Source organism: Anoplophora glabripennis, unplaced genomic scaffold (genome assembly GCF_000390285.2).
Source record: "Anoplophora glabripennis isolate ALB-LARVAE unplaced genomic scaffold, Agla_2.0 scaffold528, whole genome shotgun sequence".
Taxonomy (NCBI): domain Eukaryota; kingdom Metazoa; phylum Arthropoda; class Insecta; order Coleoptera; family Cerambycidae; genus Anoplophora; species Anoplophora glabripennis.
Genome location: NW_019417098.1, coordinates 141,836 through 161,900, shown reverse-complemented (window position 1 = coordinate 161,900; position 20,065 = coordinate 141,836). Strand labels below are relative to the sequence as shown.

Genomic DNA, 20,065 nt, shown 5'->3' with positions numbered 1-20,065 from the left:
TTGAATAATGAAAATTACGTTTTCAACTTTTACCGTACTTTATTTAAAAAATACGCATTCTAAACCGGTCTAACTTCAGGATCGTATGAAAAACACTAAAACAAAACTAATTATAAAGGGTCTACGATTAATTTTAATTCTGATGGAAATGGTACAGCNAACCGGTCTAACTTCAGGATCGTATGAAAAACACTAAAACAAAACTAATTATAAAGGGTCTACGATTAATTTTAATTCTGATGGAAATGGTACAGCGTTTACTGCTCATTTTTCCTTAAAAAATATGAGCAACCCATCTGTTTTTGACGGTAACTCCTTCAATTTTGCTGTAATTAACTTTTATAAGTGCTTATTTTGAAGGTCTTTTTGAGTACTACAAAAAATCCAGGAGCGTTATACACGTAAAATTAATACTTTTTCCGTTATTTGACGTTGAATACATCGATTCGAGTATTCCCCCCAAAACAAGTCCCGTTCCACTAACCATATTTAGCTTTGTATAGGACGTACAACACTTTTTATTTATAAGCTACATTTTTGTTCATTACACTTTTTTTTAATAAAATGCGTTGTTTTTGAGTTATTCGTGAAAAATACTTTGAAAAAGTGAATAACTAAAAAACTATTGATTTCTTGAAAAATTTCTTCGAAAATTTTTTGCTCAAAATTTGATTCACTATCGATTTCCAGCGTTATTTTTAAAAAAAATTTCTACCCCCGAGAATGGGTGTCAACCCCTAATAGGGCGAAAGCGTCGCCGTCGTCACTAATGTTCATTGACCTTTTCTATAACTATCTGCCAAATTTCAAGGCGATCGGTTCAGTTTCAAAGAATTAGGAGGTGAAAAGCTTCAATGACTGTACTAATATAACCTCATTAAATAATGAGTCGAATATAATCTGTTTTCCGCAGTATAATTTTCGTGAGAATAGATACACCCAAGATGCTTTTTTAACATTATCTAATGAGGTTTACACTGTACGGATGCAAGTAATAAGTCGTTGTATTTTTTCCAAAAAATACTATTTGGTCGACTTGAAGATATGGGTATAAGAGATAATGTGGCATTACTATTACAGAATTATTTGTCAGACCGAAATGTGTGGAAATTAACGATTTTTGTATTAACTTTGAAATAGTTAAATATGGAGTACCTCAAGGTACAATTTTAGGTCCCATTCTATTCGAGATGTATGTGATACTTGTGATATATATTCACAGCAGTGGAAAAATCACTGGATATGCCGACGATACAGATATTTTCTACAAAGCATGTTTTTGGGACCTATTAAAGATTAAGGTAGAAAGTGACCTGCTGGAGTTTTAGAGGGAATTATACGTCATAGTCATAGTCTCACATGAAATACTACGAATATACTGTTGAAACAGGAAGCAGTCGAGAAAACATTCAGACTTATTAATATCCGGTGGCATTAGGTAATTAATAAAGAAGTTTATTGAAAACATCGGTGTTTATGGAAATTCAGCCTAAATTTCAACAACTAATTTGTCATATTTAAAATAAAAAATAAGCGAAAGTTAGTATAATCCTTACTTAAGTTGACTCTGTACATATATTTCACCATAATGGAATAAAAGGCCTTTGGTTCTATCAGCGGACAGTCCTAGAACAGTTTATACTAGTTACCCAACTGTATTGTAGTCTTGGCTTAGATATTCTTATGAATTTAATGGTCAACTAATTTGAACCGTTTTAGAACCGTTCTCTGTCTGAATCAAAACACACCTAAAGTGTCAGCTGTTTTATAGAAATATAGACATATGTCAGCCCACATTTTGTTCGTCGTAATCCGTCATACTTGAAAATATCCAGTTTTATAACATAAAATTGTCGTTGTACCAAGCCGTTAATAATTCGGCTATCAGAAATCTTCTCTTTTGAGACTGGTGTTCTTATGCTGAAGATAATTGTATCCTTCTGCTTTTATTGTTCTTTTTTTAGGAAAAACACAAAATTTGAATGCGGTCATAAAATAAGTTGAACCTTTCTATTGTGACTCTTAAGCTCAACAATAATTTTAACGCGATAATTTAAATCTTGATAACTCCACAAGATGGAATGTAGTACGATTTCCAGGTACGCATACATAATATACACCCGAAAGTGCAGTCCATTATTTTGATCGTTTCCCAGAAAAAAAGTAGATATGTCATAAACGGACCTGTTACACAATCCGAACATAACCCCTTGATGACCCCTCAGGTCAACCCGGCCCTCTAATAGTTCCGGTTTCTTAGCGGCTCTCTCTGACACATGATGAGACCCGTTGGATAACAATACATCGCCCGTCACATATTTCATAGGAACAGCGAGCGAGTTTCAAGAGAGTTCTATATGCGTACTGGCATCGTTAACAATGCCGATGGGAGGTTCTTTCTTTAAAAAAAAATAAATAAATAGATATTGTTATTTAAATTGCGTTGGTAGAAAAATCCCTGCACTGGTGTTCTGGGGAGGTACAATAGAAATCCCCGCCCTTTTCTGCGAATAAATTTTCGATTCCCGTTGAAACTGATAATGTATGTGTAACTTAATGTAATTTACAATTTACATTACATTTTACGGAAGCATTGGTTATGAATAATACAGTGTAATTTATAAATTTTACAATTCCGAAGAGTGTGCTATGTTTGATTTACATTTTTTGATGTAATAATCCAATGCATTTTGTTAATTTGTATTACAGTATGCTCTGTAAAATTACATAATAATATTTACTACTACTATTTAATGATGTTATTGTTTTGCTTGTTAATATTACAACGTATTTTACAATAATTAAAAGTAGTTACAATTACATTACATTTTCACAAGTAATTTTACCATCATCCACCTGTTTAAAAAACTGAAAGATTGTGTTAATTGTTGAGCTTTTCCACAGATCATTACGTTACAACACATGTTCACTGGTAAAGTAAAAGTGGTATATGAGAAATACTTTTTATCCTAATTTTGACTTGTTGATTGGTTTTAGAACAGACTTCCTGTAGAATGTTGGCTATTAAACTCATGCAGGTGAAGTGAAATTTTTAATCTTATTAAATACATATTACCGTTACTATACTGAAATAAATGTACATATTAATCAATCACAAACAAATAAACGATATAATTTGAATCAACAATTTTAATATGACTGAATTAGCATGACATTCCCTACATTCTATACGAAATTTATGGATATATGCCGGGTTAATTACAAGTTTTATGTTCAAAAATAGAATAGTATTAATATATCGTGTCACTAGCCATCAGCAAGGGTACTTTCTACTCGTAAAATTGGAGCGAAAATCTCGTGTGAAATTATAAATACGCAGTAGATAACCCTTTTGAAAAACACCTCTAAAATGACTGTATTTAACGCTTCACGTTCTATGCATTTCGTGAAACACATGTTATTTCAACTAGCTGCTGTTAAATCTGCAATTTGTTGTTATTAACGGTTGTATTTAACAAGTTGGTGAAGTTGGGAACGTTTTCGTGGTCTACAACTAGACCGTTTCTAACAGATTCAACGAAGAAACATGTGAAAAAATTTAATTATTGAAAACAATTAGAAATACACATTATGTTGTATATATTGATATATGATTTCAGTAATTTATTTGTAATCTGCGTTGTTTTGTAATTTCATATTGAGTTCTGTGAATTCTTACATTTTAACTTTACAAAAATAGTTGAAGTTACTTCAGTTATATACAGGGTCGGAAAGTCCCCATGGTTCATCGGCCGTTACGTGAGAGCGATAAAGTAAGTCATAGAAATCCGTGCGATAGAGAAGGATGGCTATAATAAAGGCGTCTAATAGTCACCGCCCATTTCGCCCTTCCACAAATAAGAAGTGGATCTTATTTGTGGAAGGGCGAAATGGGCGGTGACTATTAGACGCCTTCATTATAGCCATCTTTATCTATCTCACGGATTTCTATGACTTTCTTTATCGCTCTCACGTAACGGCCGATGAACCATGGAGACTTTCCGACCCTGTATGTGAAATTTAATGTTTTGAAATTTATGTTAAGTTATGTAAATTGTACTGTACTGTAATTTTACATTGTAATATGACAAATGATGGATAATGTATTTCTGTGATGTTTTATGTAAAGTAAGGCTAAAAGAATAGCAGTTATTATGATTTAATTTCAACTACTATGTGAGGCTTTAATTTAGTTACTTTAATGTAACATTAAATGTCTACAAACACATAATGTGGCATAGTTTTTATATACAGGGTGGCCAAATGAAAACGAAGGAGCCATTTTCAGGAACTGCGTCAAGAAAAACAGCTCAGACCCGTCGATTTTAGATTAAAGGGGGACATTCTTTGCTGGTATTTTTGACTCCGCCACTTTCACCCCCAAGCATGGGTAAGCATTTAAATGGCATTGGGGGTTGAGTAATATTTCTTTTGAAAGCTCTTACAATTCTCTTTACAACAGACTTTAAATTTTATAATTCCGCCCAATACTTATTAAGAATTTTGATTTTAAAGTTGAAACTTATGTACAAACAATTAGTAACGGTAAAAATGTCAGTCATTCGAGTTAAGTACGCCAATGGTATAAATTTAGTATTTCTTGCGTTACATTGGTTTTTGGCGATTTGTTATCACTTTCGTAAAAAAAACACAATTGTAAAAAACAGAAATGAATGCTATATACACACAATGAACGTAAAATTAGTGGATTCCAAATTATTTTCTAGTATTATTTGGAAGCGTTGGTTGGTAGTTTATTTAATTGTGTTTTTGAAAATTAAACACTATGGTTTATTCCATTGCGGAAAGGGTAGATATCATTTCGCTTTACTTTATGAACAATAAATGTGCGAATAGAACAGCTCAGCTATTTAATGAACAACATCAAGATCGACATGTCAGGAGGAAGTATGTTCTAGAGTTAGTAAAAAAATTTCAAGAGACAGGGAACGTAGCCAATAAAAAACGAGAAATTGAAAAACCTATAGTTAATGAAGCTAGTGAAGTTGCAGTTTTGGGACAAGTTCATCTTGATCCTACATTAAGTACGAGGCAGCTGGCATCTGTGTCTGGGATCAATCGAACTAGCATACAAACCATTTTGAAGAAGAATAAATTCCATCCATACAAAATACATTTAGTCCAGGAACTTCATGAGGATGATTATGACCGCCGTTTGCAATTTTGCGAAATAATGAGTGAGCGAGCAGGGAACGATCCACAGTTCCTTTTTAACATCTGTTTTTCTGATGAATGCAGTTTTTTCTTGAACGGGACGGTAAATCGTCACAATTGCCGCTATTGGTCCGATTCAAACCCAAGAGTTTTTCACGAGGTGCATACACAGCAACCGGAAAAATTAAATGTATGGGCTGGAATTTTCGGTGACCGGCTGGTGGGTCCTTTTTTTCTACCTGGTAATTTGACTGGCCAAATGTATTTGCAATTACTGGAAGACGCTATTGACCCTGCCTTGACTGATATTATTGAAAATGTTCCAGAGTATGATGAAGATCATTTGATTTTTCAACAGGACGGTGCTCCTCCGCATTATGCGTTAATTGTCCGTCAGTATTTGGACCAACGTTTTCTACGGAATTGGATTGGGAGAAGAGGCAGCATTGAGTGACCTCCACGATCACCGGATTTATCGCCCCTTGATTTCTTTTTGTGGGGATACCTAAAAAGTAAAATCTATAAAACACATACATCATCGCTGATAGATTTGCGTCAAAGAATCTTCAACGAATGCCGTCGGATCACTCCGGAAATGCTTCGGAATGTGCGCGAACGTTTCGAATAAAATCTTTATTCTTGTATGGAAGCGGGCGGTCATCAGTTTGATCATTTAACCAACTAAGTAGTAAGTAAGCAACTAAACATAATTTAAATTTTAAAATGTAATTTTTTTTCAAAGTAGGTATTGGGCGATATTATAAAATTTAAAGTGTGTTGTAAAGAGAATTGTAAGAGCTTTCAAAAGAAATATTACTCAACCCCCAATGCCATTTAAATATTTTGGGGTGATGCTTACTCTTGCTTGGGGGTGAAAGTGGCGGAGTAAAAAATACCAGCAAAGAATGTTCCCCTTTAATCTAAAATCGACGGGTAAGAGCGTTTTTTACAATCTTGACGCAGTTCCTGAAAATGTATGTATGTAATAAATCATGTAATTTTACACTTTCGCGAATTACAAAATTAATAGTGTTAAAGTGATTGTCAGTCAGATAATTCATAACTTAACACAATCCACCCTGTATGGGGCATTATTTATGGTGAATTAACCCAAATTAAATTTTGGGTATGCGATTTGGTCGCAGGATGGATTTTTGCCGCTCTCATACCGCATTATTTAATTACTTCCTGTAGAAAGTGTCCGTATTATTTTATTGTCTCGTTCATAATTCATTAACGTAGGTAACTAATAAATGATAATTCAACCGGTAATTGACTTTAAGTAATTTGCAGAGTACCAGTACTTAGACTCAGCGATGTTATAAATCTTCATGGCTTCGTTTAATTAACATATTAATCTAAGGGGGTATTAGTGAGTATACTTAAATCATAGGAATTGCGTCCGTACCTTCTCTTCGAACAGGATGGCCTACTCAAAACAGTTTATCAATGTTTGAATCTTCGTTACAAAAAGGGATTGTAAAATTGCGAAAAGTAAAATAGGTTAGTGTGAAATTCCGATTAAAATGAAGAAAATGCTGGAAAATTACATTAAATTTTACAGAAAATATTATGACCATTGCATTGTAAAATTACATGATCTAGTAGTGTATATTTTCATTAAAAATAATTTACAAAACACTTGTAAAAATTACATACAATAACTAGAATTTGATTGTATTTTTTCCGAAAAACATATTACAGAATTCTTGTAAACATTACATTTTTATTGTATTTATTGCGTAATTAATGTTAAAATTTCGTGAAGTAGTAATAGTGTTCTAATATTTTTCCAAAAAAAAAACATATTACTGGACTCGTAGAAATTACATTAATTAGTAATGTTACTGTTTTTTTCCGCATTATATGTTTACAGAACTATAAAAATTGCATGCACCAGTAATTTCATTTTTCTCCAAAAACGCGACATAACTCATGTAAGAGCTACAGTAACCAATATTTTTATTGTATTTTTTATAGAACTCATAAAAATTACATGAATTACATTTGTATTATATTTTTGCCAAAAAAAAGCGGGTTTACCGAACTCGTGTAGAAATTTACTGGGAATTTTATTATATTTTCCCGAGAAATGTGTTTACAGAACTCATGTAAAAATTACATTAACTGGTATTTTCAATGTATTTTCCCGAAAAACATGTAACAAAACTCACACATACAAAAATCCCCATAATATTTTCATTTAAAAAGTCACCTTGGGCAAACTGCTTTTTATTAAGTCACTTTGTATAGGACTCTGATGTAATAGCTACGACTATTCCTTCCATAATCCCAAACAACAACATCGGTAGCCTTGTTCAGGCTGATTAAAAATGCAAATGATGCAGTGGAATACATTTTTTACACCCATAACTGTAACACCAGTTTGCACATCCTTTCCTTCCAGCCGTTAATCTTGCCTCTCTCGATTCAGCGAACATGTCGGGCTTTTTATTGCGTTTGAAATGGCAATTAGAAATGTATATTTCCCCGAGGCGGTTTTTCTTGCTCCGGAACATGTCCCAGAAAACTGTTTCAGTATTTACAGGCGTGTGTGCAGGAGATTTATTTATAGAAATGAAGATATAAATTATTTCTGCAACGCTTGGTTGGTTTCATCTCTATTTAACGCAGTCCTTTCTTTAGCGGACTTTAATAACAATGTTTGTGTCCCCGCTGTCAGTGGTTTGTGTTTACTTTGTCGACTAATTTTTATGAAAAGATAGTGTTACAGTGATATGGGATGTAAATTACATGATTTGCTATTTCTGTTACTATTTTATGCAGCAAGTAACTGAAGTGCATCTTTTAATTTTGTTACAATTTGGCTACAAAGATGTTATATAACAATGTACGTCGCAAAAATTCTTTTTCATCTGTTTTTCTTCAATATCTCGGTTAGATTGCACTCTGAGAAGAAAATGCAAGACATCATTTTTGTTTTAAATGAAATTTTCTACAAGACAGCTCGGTCCAATTTTTTTTAATGCAATTTTGCTGTTGACAAAAAATGAAAAAGATCGATGTTTTTTCTTAAAATTGTTGCCAATTCTCTAACATGCAACCATGAAACTTTCATTATTATTATAAATTGTTATTTAAATAATTGGAAATTACCTTAACAATGTTAAAAGCCATTATCCGTGACTGGATTCTTCTGCAACAGGTCTCAATAGGAAGTATCAGGTAGTTCGTTTAACATTTGTACTTACTTACTGCCTATTGAAATGATCGCATCTCGTTGCATCTGCTAACATCATATTGACAGGCCGTAACTCTCTTATTATCACCGCCATCTCATACCTACCTGTGTGTGTGCTTCTCGCTCTGTTTGGTGCCATTTTCAGTTTCAGCCGCCTGAAATAGATACGTTTCGATTCTAAAAGTCGTATAAAAGGCTATAAATATGGCTTTTAACCTCGAGCTAATGGCAGGACGCGTTTGGCAGCCGCCTTGGCGTTTTCCTTATACTGTCAGATGAACCAGAAGAGCGCTACAAAAATCGGTATAAATGCCCAAGTTAGATTCGTATAAGACAAGGTGAAACGTGTGAGAGAAAATAAGAGAAGTAAATTTAGTAAGATTGTATAGTTAAATAAGAATGTCAGATTTAAAATAAATGTGCATGATTTTTCAATAAAAAACTTTTGAGAACTTCTGACTTTACCGTAGAATTTACGCATAACGTAGATCCGTTGTGAAGTATTGCCTGTGTAACGCAGAATCATTAAAGTTTTTGTATAAAATAGAAAGAAACAGGTTTAAAGTTAAAAAATTTCAACCTTTGTTTAAATTTTCCTTAAATTTTTACGTGTATATGTTCAAATAGATATACCTACTTCCTTGACGTTTGTGACAAATCTAGGTGTACCAACTGTGGTAGATCCCCTGGATTTTATCATATTTATCAATTTGCTTATGTTCATTTGGAATATTTCTTTTAGCCTCGTACTAATCCCCATACACATTTTTTTGTCGCATGTGCTCTTTCATTGCACAAAAAATACACTTTTAACCATGTCTGCCATTTCATTATTCTTTTAGATCACCATATGTATTTCACTTGAATACCCAATAGTTCATTAAAAATGTCCATTAAATACATTTGATGGTACTTAAAAGAAAAACACCGTCTGAGAAAATGACAAATTGACACAAATATGTCAACGTTGTGATGGTAGAGTTCGGGGATACACGGCTGTTAACAGAACCGGGCTCAGATTAAATGTAAATATCAAACGAAATATGTTACAGCACAATAATATTAACAGAAAATAGTAAGTTTAGAAAATACGTAAAAGTGAAAACTATTTATAATTAAAAATTGTAAATCGTGTCTCCTACGAATTTTTTTTAATCTAGTTTTTAGAAAATTTATAAATACAATTTTTCTAAATATGGTCCGAAAAAGAAAATTATGATAAAGTAGGATTCGAGGTAATTATAGTTTCGAAATACGAGCCCTTTTTTTTAGTTCATTAAAAAAATATGACTTAATTTTTTTATTAAAAAATTGAAATAGGGGTGGCCGACCTGAGATGTTGAAAAGGGTTGCATATACAGTATGTCCATAGAAAAGGTGTTGAATAGGAAAAACTTTCTTATTTTTCCTTATATCGAAAAAAGTTACTCTTGATACAAAATTTTGCTAGTTCATAAAGTAAAATTGGGATAGAAAAATTTTACATTTCTTGTACGGGGTGTTCAAAAAATTGAAAAAACTTTAAATGGTACAAGAGTAAAGTGCACTTATTTGTGAAGTGTGGAAATAAGTTACTAGGAAAAGTTGTTCAAAAGTAAAAGGCACTCTCTAATACCAATTTTCGAAAAAATATTATTATTATATTATATTATATTATATTATTTTATACAAATTAAATTATTTCAAATTAACAATTCAAAGTTTATTTAATCAAACACACTGCCACCTTATTGAGCACATGTTTTTAAACGAACAAGTAATTCATCAAAATTTCTTCTAACCTCGTCTAAGATATTGAAGCAATAGCATCAGCACCCTTTAATTGATCAATATGGAATCTATTAGAGGTGTGCGATAAACAATTTGTTTCAGTGGACCCCATAGGAAAAAATCCATTATTGTCAAAATCTGGACTCCTAGGAGGCCACTGAACTGGTTCTCCCAATCCACTGGTCTGGAAATGTATAGTCTAACCATTGTCTTACACTTGCCGCATAATGAGCTGGACATCTATCTTGTTGAAAATAAAATGAAAGACGGTATTCTAACGGAAGGTTTTCTAATTCACCGTCAAGAAAATATCTAAGTAACTATCCGCATTACAGGAAGTGTTAAAGAAGTATTATTTCGTAGTAAGAAGTGGCGCACCACACATTTACTTTAGTAAAGTCCTGACGCCTCTGTGGTATCCGAAAATGCGTATTAGAATGACTCCAATGTCGTGCATGTTGCGAAGCCACAGCACCATTGGTTGAAAATCTGGCTTGTATATGGATGTATCTCTTATTGCGATCTTCTGAATTTGCGACTTTTTAACAAATAGGAGATTTTCAGCTCTTCTTCTTAATGATAATTTGGGGTGTTCTTCTACTGAATGTAATACCAACAAAGTGCTTGCATCATCTTCATTGTATCTATTTTTCACTTGGGGTATTCGCAATACTGAGCCAGTCCTTAAATAATTTAGTTTGTATAAAATAAATTTAATGATTACAAATAAATAAAAGTAGTCCGAAAATAAAAGTAGTTCGAAAATTAATATTAAAGACTGCCTTTTACTTTTGAACACCTTTTCCTAGTAACTTATTTCCACATATACACAAATAAGTGCACTTTACTCTTCAAGTTTTTTCAATTTTTTTGAATACTCCGTACAAGAAATGTTAAATTTTTCTTTTCCAATCTTACTTTAAGAACCAGCAAAAATCAATCAAGTGTAACTTTTTTTGATAAAATGAAAAATAAGAAAGTTTTTCCTATTCAACACCTTTTCTGTGGACCTACTGTATATGCAGAATTTGTATAAAATGAAACCATGAAATAGCCGAAACAAATTCTAGGAAGGAATTGAAAATAAAAAGTGGGAGAGTGAGCCGAGTACGACTCTGTTAAGAGCCGCGCCTTCCGAGCTCTGGATCAATCAATTCGACAACCATCGGTGTGTAGGGTTTTAATTACATTCCATGTAGGCAGTGATTAAAATATATATGCGTAAATCCTGTAGATATAATACAACTAGCATTATTATTCTATTCTCTATTCCGAAAAACTTATTGTAGCAACTGACGCCATATTAAAATTTGTTCTTTCGCAAGTTGTATCTTTTCCGATTTTCTGAAATCTCCACTTGGTCGACTTGAAGTGGACTTTGTACGTGACAAGATTTTTACTGTAACGTCATTGAAATACTTCTTTTTTCAGCTCTAGTACCATTTTAGGTAATTTCTGAGACAATAGACAAATAAATATGGCAAACTTCAGCTATAAAGAACTTGTTAAGCCCGATACATTTTAAAAGACATAAAGGCACAGAGAAATACTTAACGCCATCTCAAAATGGCCTTTTATGTCTTAATAAGGTCCGTACAGCGCACGCCTCTATACAGGGAGCGTTTGTGAATAGTGGATCGGCCAAATTGAGACATGTTTAAGGTTTTGTTTTTTAACACGGCGAAAACCAAATATTAAATTGTTTGTTTTTGTAAATGAAAAAAATATAATGGAATCCGCGACATTTTACTTACTTTATTAAATTACAACGAATTTCAAAAATAATTAAAGACAGATACGCTTCTTTGACACTTTACAGACACGATAGATTTGAATATGGATTAAATGAACTGGCGTCTTATTTAAATAAAGGTAAAAGTTCACCGAGTTCACTGAAAATAACGGGGATTTTTTCTTTGAAATACAATTGTGAACCAGATGAACGTATAAAATATCCTTTTCTTAGTGAGTAGGTATTTCCCAACATTTCCGCTACTGGTTGATAAAATTGTATACGAGTACTCGATAATATTTACTTTATTTACGAAGTTGTCTCCCCAAGTTTCATTAATCTACGTCAAACTTGTTTGGATTATTTGCATATTTGTGATATTTTTCAAAATCTTATACACCCTGTGCTCAGCCCAATTATCAAATTTTGGCTCCAACATTATTTATTAGTATTTGTTCCCTGTATCCTGTATTCATCCCACTATATATTAAGATAAAAAATTACATATATTCTTGGAGACTAAAGCCATTTTCCATTCTCAAAACTAAACGGTGCACTTTAATTCAGTTTGGTTAGTTACAATTTAGTTACTAGTGCTCTGTTTCGATTTTTCTGTCGTCTAACCGTAGCATTTGTTCCAGATGTACCTGCGATGAGGGCTACACGGGCCAGAACTGCGAGAGCGAGTACATCCCATGCGACCCGAGCCCGTGCCTGAACGGCGGCCAATGCCGGCAAAGGGACAAGCACACCTACACCTGCGAATGCCCGACCGGTAAGTTCACTTTCTTTGTTATCGTCCGCTGGCACCTCGTCGCGGTCCACTGCTTCGCACTGATGAGTATTCGAATAATTTTTGGAAGGTCCGTTCCCATTTCGATCAGTCATCGGTCTGGCTAATCGATTTTTTGGTACGTTAGACGCCGAGGTCGTTGCCGTCGCTTTTAGATTAGAACAAATAGACGAAATAATACTATTGTTGTTGATGAATTAAGAGATCGATCGAATCATTTGCTGCTTGTATTACTTGGTTCGGTAACAGTACATTCAGTAACAAATCTAATATGGTACGTTTTTGACCTGTATAAAGGGTGATTCAGTCATAACGTCATTAATTTTAACCACATATTCGGAAGACAGAAAATCGAAAAAAAACCTTTTAAAAAATAAGCAATTACTTCTTAACTCCCGCTAATTCGGCGCCCTACTTTGCATCACATTTGGGAACGCACCGACGCACCACAGAAATTTCGAACGTTGAAGCGAAACAGCTGATTTCCCCAGTCGTCTTGAATTTTGTAATTGGTTTCAAAATCAAAGTGCAGCGGTTCCCGTTTTAATAACAGAGTGCTATAGACGAATGACTGAGTGTTTTTTTAGCCGTACTATCGTTTGAAAAGCAATAAGTCATACAATAAGCTATACGTACTACAAACGGGATAATTAATTGAACATAATACTAACTAATATTCAATATAAAACATAATGAAAACGTTAACAATATTAAAGATACTAACTACCAAAATAAAAAAATAACCTAACGTTCGAAACCAATTATTATCCTTATACATTTGATTTTATTAACAAATACATGTTAATATTTAAAATGTAAAAAAATATCTCATTCATGCATGTGTTTAGGTAAAAAGCTTTGTTTATTCGTTGTTGTTCACAAAGTAGTAAAAAGACATTAAAAGCTAGGTTAATGACCAAATATTACGGTAGGTTTCTCAGTCACTCTCGATAAACCTTTGTAGGTCAGCGGTCAGCAGCGGTCTGAAAATGGGTTTAAATAATGATTTGAAAATACTGTTAAGCGTAAATATGCACTTTAAAATTTTTTAAATCGCGCAGTCGTATTCTACTCATTTTTCCCTATCTTCCTTTAAAATTAATGACATTATGACTTAATCACCCTGTATACATTGTGTAACATTGCATTGGAGTCATTTTTATACTGATACTACCTTTGATCTTGTCATAGGTAAGTTTATTTTTTAAATTTCAAATTGATTAAGATACTGTTATACTGTTTCTGCAGCAGTAGAGGACTGATTTGAAACTATCAGAGATGTTTAACCCATTCGTTCGTGACCTTAAACTCGCTGAAAGTATATGACAACTTAAGTGACCGAGTATATCTGATAGTTTGAAAACAGTTTGATAGAGCTGCAGAAACAACAGAGTTCGGGAGCTGCCAGTGGCGGCATAGACAAAAGTTCAAATGGGTTTAAAAAACAAATTATAACTTGATTTAAAAAACATTTATTTGTTTACACTAAAGGGACTAAAGTGTATATTTAAATATTGTCCTGTTTGAATTGCCATCCAAAGGAATAACCTTTAATTTTCTGTGTAAATATTACGTCAGCAAAATATATTTCTAATTTAATATTTTAGCCACCTAGATTAAATTTACTTTAAAAAAAACAGTGGAAAGTATTAATAGAATGGATTAATCACCCAAAGGGATTATAACGAGCTTTAGTTCTATGTTTACATGCTTCCTAGTCTGAAATATCTAAGATTGAAATGTTTTTGACATATTGACTATTTAATGCGTGAATTATTAAAAGTAAATCTCTAAACATTTTAGTTATAAATAAATATAATTTAGTCTCCTAAATAGACACTAAAATGGTACTTTTAATCCATGGATAATGGAAATATTAATAAAGCATGCGTTTTAAACAAGTTTGACAACACTCGGAATATGTTACATACTTGCGGACTAAAGTGTATTGGTGAAATTTAAACAGCTACCTATGATAATAAAAAAAGACTTTAGTTCTACATGTTTTAGGCATTGTACTTTAGCTTTTAAGATTTATGTTTTTGGTAAATATTTTTATCTTTTGAAGAATTACAATCCCTTAGAATATTTTAGTTCCCGAAGATTAACATTTTAGTTCCCCTAAAAATAGATACTAAAGTGGCATATTTAATTTATTTATTTAAGTGTGGAAACTATTGATGAAACATGATATTTATATCAGGTTTAAAAGTATTTGTATCATATACAAAGAAACTAATGTGCAATTTTTAATCATGCGCGTGACAATCATCTAAGCAATTGAAAGGCACTTTAGTTCTTTGTTATATATTGTCCTTTAACCTGATGTAGTTAATATTGGCGTGCTTTTGGTCACAATTTAATCTCTGAAATATTAAAAGTGTAGCAGTTGAAAGTAAAAACTAATTTAACACTTTAGTCTTCCCAAATCCCAAATGAGACAAAATTGTCATATTTGTTTTACAAGATGTTTAACTGTTAGCGTGTAAATTTTGAAATATTTCTGCTTATGTGGAATTAAAACTAACGCCTCCGGTCTAAAGTGGACATCGAGAGAAACTATTGTCGGCACACGAATCAAGCTCAACATCCGCGTAATTCCCTTTGAATAGTACCTCAAACACAAAGCTATCGACGGTTTCCGCTTTGTGTGTCGAACTCGAGACGCGGTACTTGAACCGCGTACACATCGAACGTCTACATATGTCATATTTGTGTCCAAATGAATGGCCGTACGTATTGTTGTGCACTTCTCAATCCATCTAGGAGCGCCTATTCTCGTGTTCCTCGTACGGTCGGTCATGAGCTGGGAGCGCATGACGTTCCATTGTAAACGTCACTTTGTACGATTCAAGCTCCACGACATAAATGTTACTTTATTATCGACTACCAGGAATTTAATGCGGTAATATGGAGGAGTTATTAAGGAAGTGGTCGGGTTCGGCTCGCCTTATCGTCGGTTTATATAGCCAAGGAACAAATGACTGCTCTTGTTGTCTAACGTGCCCCATTGCAATCAAAATAGTACAAAGGGTTCCTGCTTGGTGTCAATTAACACCAATTTAATTAGAAAATATTAATCTAGTGTTCTTTAGCTGTGAGGTCCACTATTTTTTGCTAAAGTACCTAATTTCAGAGAATAATGAGTGGTTTTATATACCCAGAAAATATATTTACTTTTAATTCGTCAAGTCCATAGGTAGGAAAAGCATTTAAATCAAGTTCAATAGTAAATTTCTATAATATACAACAAGAGTGTATTTTTAATCTCGTGGATTAAAGTCACTATAGTTTTGTGATATACTTGTTAGATACCAATCTCCTTAGTCTGAAGTAAATAAAATGTAAATGGTAACACAATAATTCCTCTAGTATTAAAACTAAATTTAATCCTTTGCACTTTAGTCTCTAAATCAAATATTAATTTAACACTTTAGTTTTAAATAGAAATTAAGTTGTACTTTTTGGCCATATGTGGAAATAGTTATTTACACCATAAAGGAGGTAAGTATTATTTACCAGTCGAGGACGATTTTGCGCCCGAGCGGAGCGATGGCTGGCAATAGAGTCCGAGACTGGTAAATTACACTTAACTGCTGCGTGGGGTATAACATTATATCTGCTCCCACAGTTCTTTATGGTTAATGAAATAAAGATTAGGTTTTATTTTTTGACATTTCTTAATCAATTCATTTCGACATTATTCGAAATCTTGCAAAGTCGCCTTGGTTGTTAGGATTTTGTCGTTTCTGAAGTGTTTATAAACAAAGCTACATAAAAGTTGCAATTTTGCTGGTTTTGACTTATTATTTCTAAATGAGTGATTTTTAAATAGAAAGTGCAGCAAATGCTGCCTGTGAATTTCTATTGCCCGAGAAGTCGAAAGTGCGCTACGGACCAGCATATAGAAATTTCAATGGTGCCAAAACAAAAATACTGGTGTTTCTGAAATGTCACTGCTAGCATATTTCATGGAGAAGTCAAGAACTTTAAAGTCACCGGCGAGTTTGTGAAGTGAATACTCAATAATTAAGTTAACTATTTGAAACGTAAGAATGACGACTATACACCTAAAAAGTCAAACGTTTTTACAAGAGAACAAGTCAACGATTTTCTCATTCAGGCACCCGAACACATATTTGCTTATGAAGGTCATAGGTATTGCAGGAGCATGCCGTTCTGATGAGTTATGCAAACTTACTTTGGGCAATGTCAATTTCAAAATTTTCGATGACATTATTGTAGTTACAATTCCAGATTCTAAAAATGGTATGTCACGTACTTTTACAGTTACTTCTCGTCTGGGTTCTGTTTCTCAGCTAGAAATTCTCTAGAAATATATCAAGATTAGATTGGAAATTAAAACTGAAATTTCACGCTTTTTTATGCGCTATCAAGCAGGTAGATGTTACAACCAACCAGTCGGCAAGAATACTCTTTCTATGATTCCTAATTAAAATTGCACAGTTTTGAAACTAGAACATCCTGAAACATATACAGACCATTAATTCCGAGGAACATCGGCAACGTTACTGGCCACTACAGGAGTTGATGTATTAGCAATCAAGACACATGGTGCGGGTGGAAATCAGCCACAATTGCAGAAAGTTATGATGCTGACAGTTTAAGTAACAAAAATGAAATAGCCAACAGGATTCTTTACAATGACTTCTAGGTTTTAGTAGTACATCGCATCATGTTGTTTTAATGGATCAGTCAGATAATATTGAGATTCCGGTGTCTGAAATAGAGCAGTCAAATCATTTTGAGAAAAATGTGACAAATAGTAAACGCGAGGGGAATAATTATCCAAATTTATAAATGTTATTAAGTGTAATAACTGTACAATTACTATAAATATTCATTCATAATAATTAATAAAATGTAATGTTCATCAAATATTTCTATTTATTTGTTCACAAAATATGCATTTATAACTCGAAATCGCTTTTTTCGCTAAGGAGGTAAGTTACCTCATTTATCTCCAGTTGTCCATAGCAACTTCCTCTTCTACAGTAAAATCTACTTACCTCCTTAAAAACAATGTATTTACTATAGTGGGAGCAGATAATAGTATATTATTCAACGAGCGTATAATGATGGGTATTATTCACGAGGTGAAGTTTACGGCCACGAGCCGCAGGCGAGTGGCCTAAATCACCGAGTGGATAATAGCCATTATACGGGAGTAGAATACTATACTTTATCCACGACTACTAAATATTTTTGTTGAAGTTTTTTTTGTTTTTAGTTCGTTTTTTAACACAATTTAACACAAAATATCAAAACACTGAGAAATCTATGCACACAAACAATAATGTTGACAGGTTTGAGTCAAATTTGTTTTGTTTTAAAAGTTACTTAGATTTATGAAATGTTTCGAAAAACATGGTATGTTAAGAAACAGATATACAACTTGCATAAACGAAGTCGCTGATGGCTCAGTGTACATGCTCCTTCCCTTCCGACCGCGGGTCCCGGGTTCGAATCTGGTCTAGGAAAATTCACTTTTTTAATTTTTTTTTATACCTATGTACAGCCCTGAATTGAAAATATTTAGTGGTTTACACGATACAATTTTAAAAACCGATTGATTGTAGCAGAACAATATAATATTATAGCTAAATCAAGGAAGCATCTGGCAGTAGTGGTTAATGACTCATTAATCACTGCCGTGATTAATGGGTATTAATAAGGTCGAGCAAACAGACGTATAATGGGTACATTATACAATAGTCGTGGATAAAAGTATTTAAATCAATTTTAATAGTATACAACTATATCTATAGCATGTACCAAAAGACTAAATTATATCTTTAAACATTTGGATGAAGTTTGATATTAATACACTTTAGTCCTTGATATTCAAAACTAATTTAACTCTGTTCTAAATAGACACTAAAGTGGTCCTTTTAGTCCAAACGTTAGAAAAGGATGTATTAAATTTCAATAATACAATACCAATACAATACATATACCAAGAGACTAAAGTGTATCTTTAATTTAATGGATGAAGTTTATGATTAAAACTCACTATAGTTGTGTGTCCTCCTTAATTTGAAGTACCTAAAACCAAAATGTAAATTTGGTAGGGGTTGAACTGATTAGAATTGGAAAATTAACAATTCATGTGAATTTTAGAAGCAACTGTAATTTCAGAAACAAATTACAGAATGTCATTCTCTTAACAGGTATCAAGAAAGACTAACTTTATCATATATTTATTCAACTTCTTATCCAGCCAGTACGTTGCAAGTCAGACATATAGCCGGTGGGATAAATGGTCATTCTTCTAGTACCTTCCAAAAATAAATCTAGTTTAACACTTTAGTCCTAAATAGAAACTAAAGTGGTATTTTTTACCTATCAAGTGTCGATCAAGTAACCTAGAGGATTAAAAAGCACTTTTGCACATATGTTAAAGAATTAGTGACAAAAGGCAACCTTCGGTTGAATGTTGCTTTTGATAAAAAATACACTTTAGTCCTTTGATATAATGTTAGAAATGTCAGTCTAATTTTGTAAAATAACACTAGGAACAAAGCTAATAATATCGTTGTTTCTAAAATGTTAAAGGGTCAACAATATGAATTGCATAACATTTTGAGGTTCCAACCTTTCGTGTGCCTCTTGAACTTAGAAATATGAAATCCCAATAAATTTCGGGACTGATTCGAAATATTTTATAGCGGTTCGCGTAGGCCAGGCGACAAAGGCGTTTGTCCTTTTCTCTCTATATTTAACAAAGAGTAATCAAATACCAAATCGGATAGAGCCACATATATCGAGATTTGTGTAAAATTACCGCAGTAAATTATAGTAAGCTTTATTTTATGTAAATATTTCGAATATATTGTGTTCCGAGCGTAATTTATACCTTCCTACGCGCTCTATCACTGGATAGGATTTAATACTTCGAGATTTAGTTTTTTTTAAGACCGCGCCAGGTGCTGTATAATTTGATTTCATACATTTATATCGAAGCCATTCCTGCATATTTGCTCGGATATTACGTTAACGTGCGCAGAAAGATTCCTGCTATATTTGTCACTGGAATAATTCATTGCGTTTTTTCAACTTATGTTTCCTCGCACACTTATGTGGGCAGTACGATTCTACACTTAAATTGAACTGAATCCGAAATTGTTTTGAAAAACTTTTACAAATTTCAATATCTAGGTATTTCCGTAGATTTTTGTGCCAAATTCTCCGGAATATCATCAACGCATTTTTCTTTTATTTTTTAGGTAAAATATTGATTTTTTGGAATTGAAACGTTGAAAGGAATATCCAAGTCCACAGTGAAATCTTCTGCAAGAATAAAAATGAAAAAGTGTTTTTACCGATTTCTTAAAATTACAAAAACTTACATAAATTCAATATATATATATAT

The 20,065-nt window shown here is 32.9% G+C and overlaps 1 protein-coding gene across 1 annotated transcript in view; it reads left to right on the top strand.

Moving 5' to 3' along the window:
- The window catches only part of LOC108913441 (neurogenic locus Notch protein), a 227,168-nt gene that overhangs the window by 122,259 nt on the left and 84,844 nt on the right, over nt 1-20,065 (top strand). Inside the window, exon 5 of the mRNA XM_018718993.1 lies at nt 12,521-12,654. Coding sequence (XP_018574509.1) covers nt 12,521-12,654 — 134 coding nt within the window. The remainder of the gene's footprint in view (nt 1-12,520; nt 12,655-20,065) is intronic.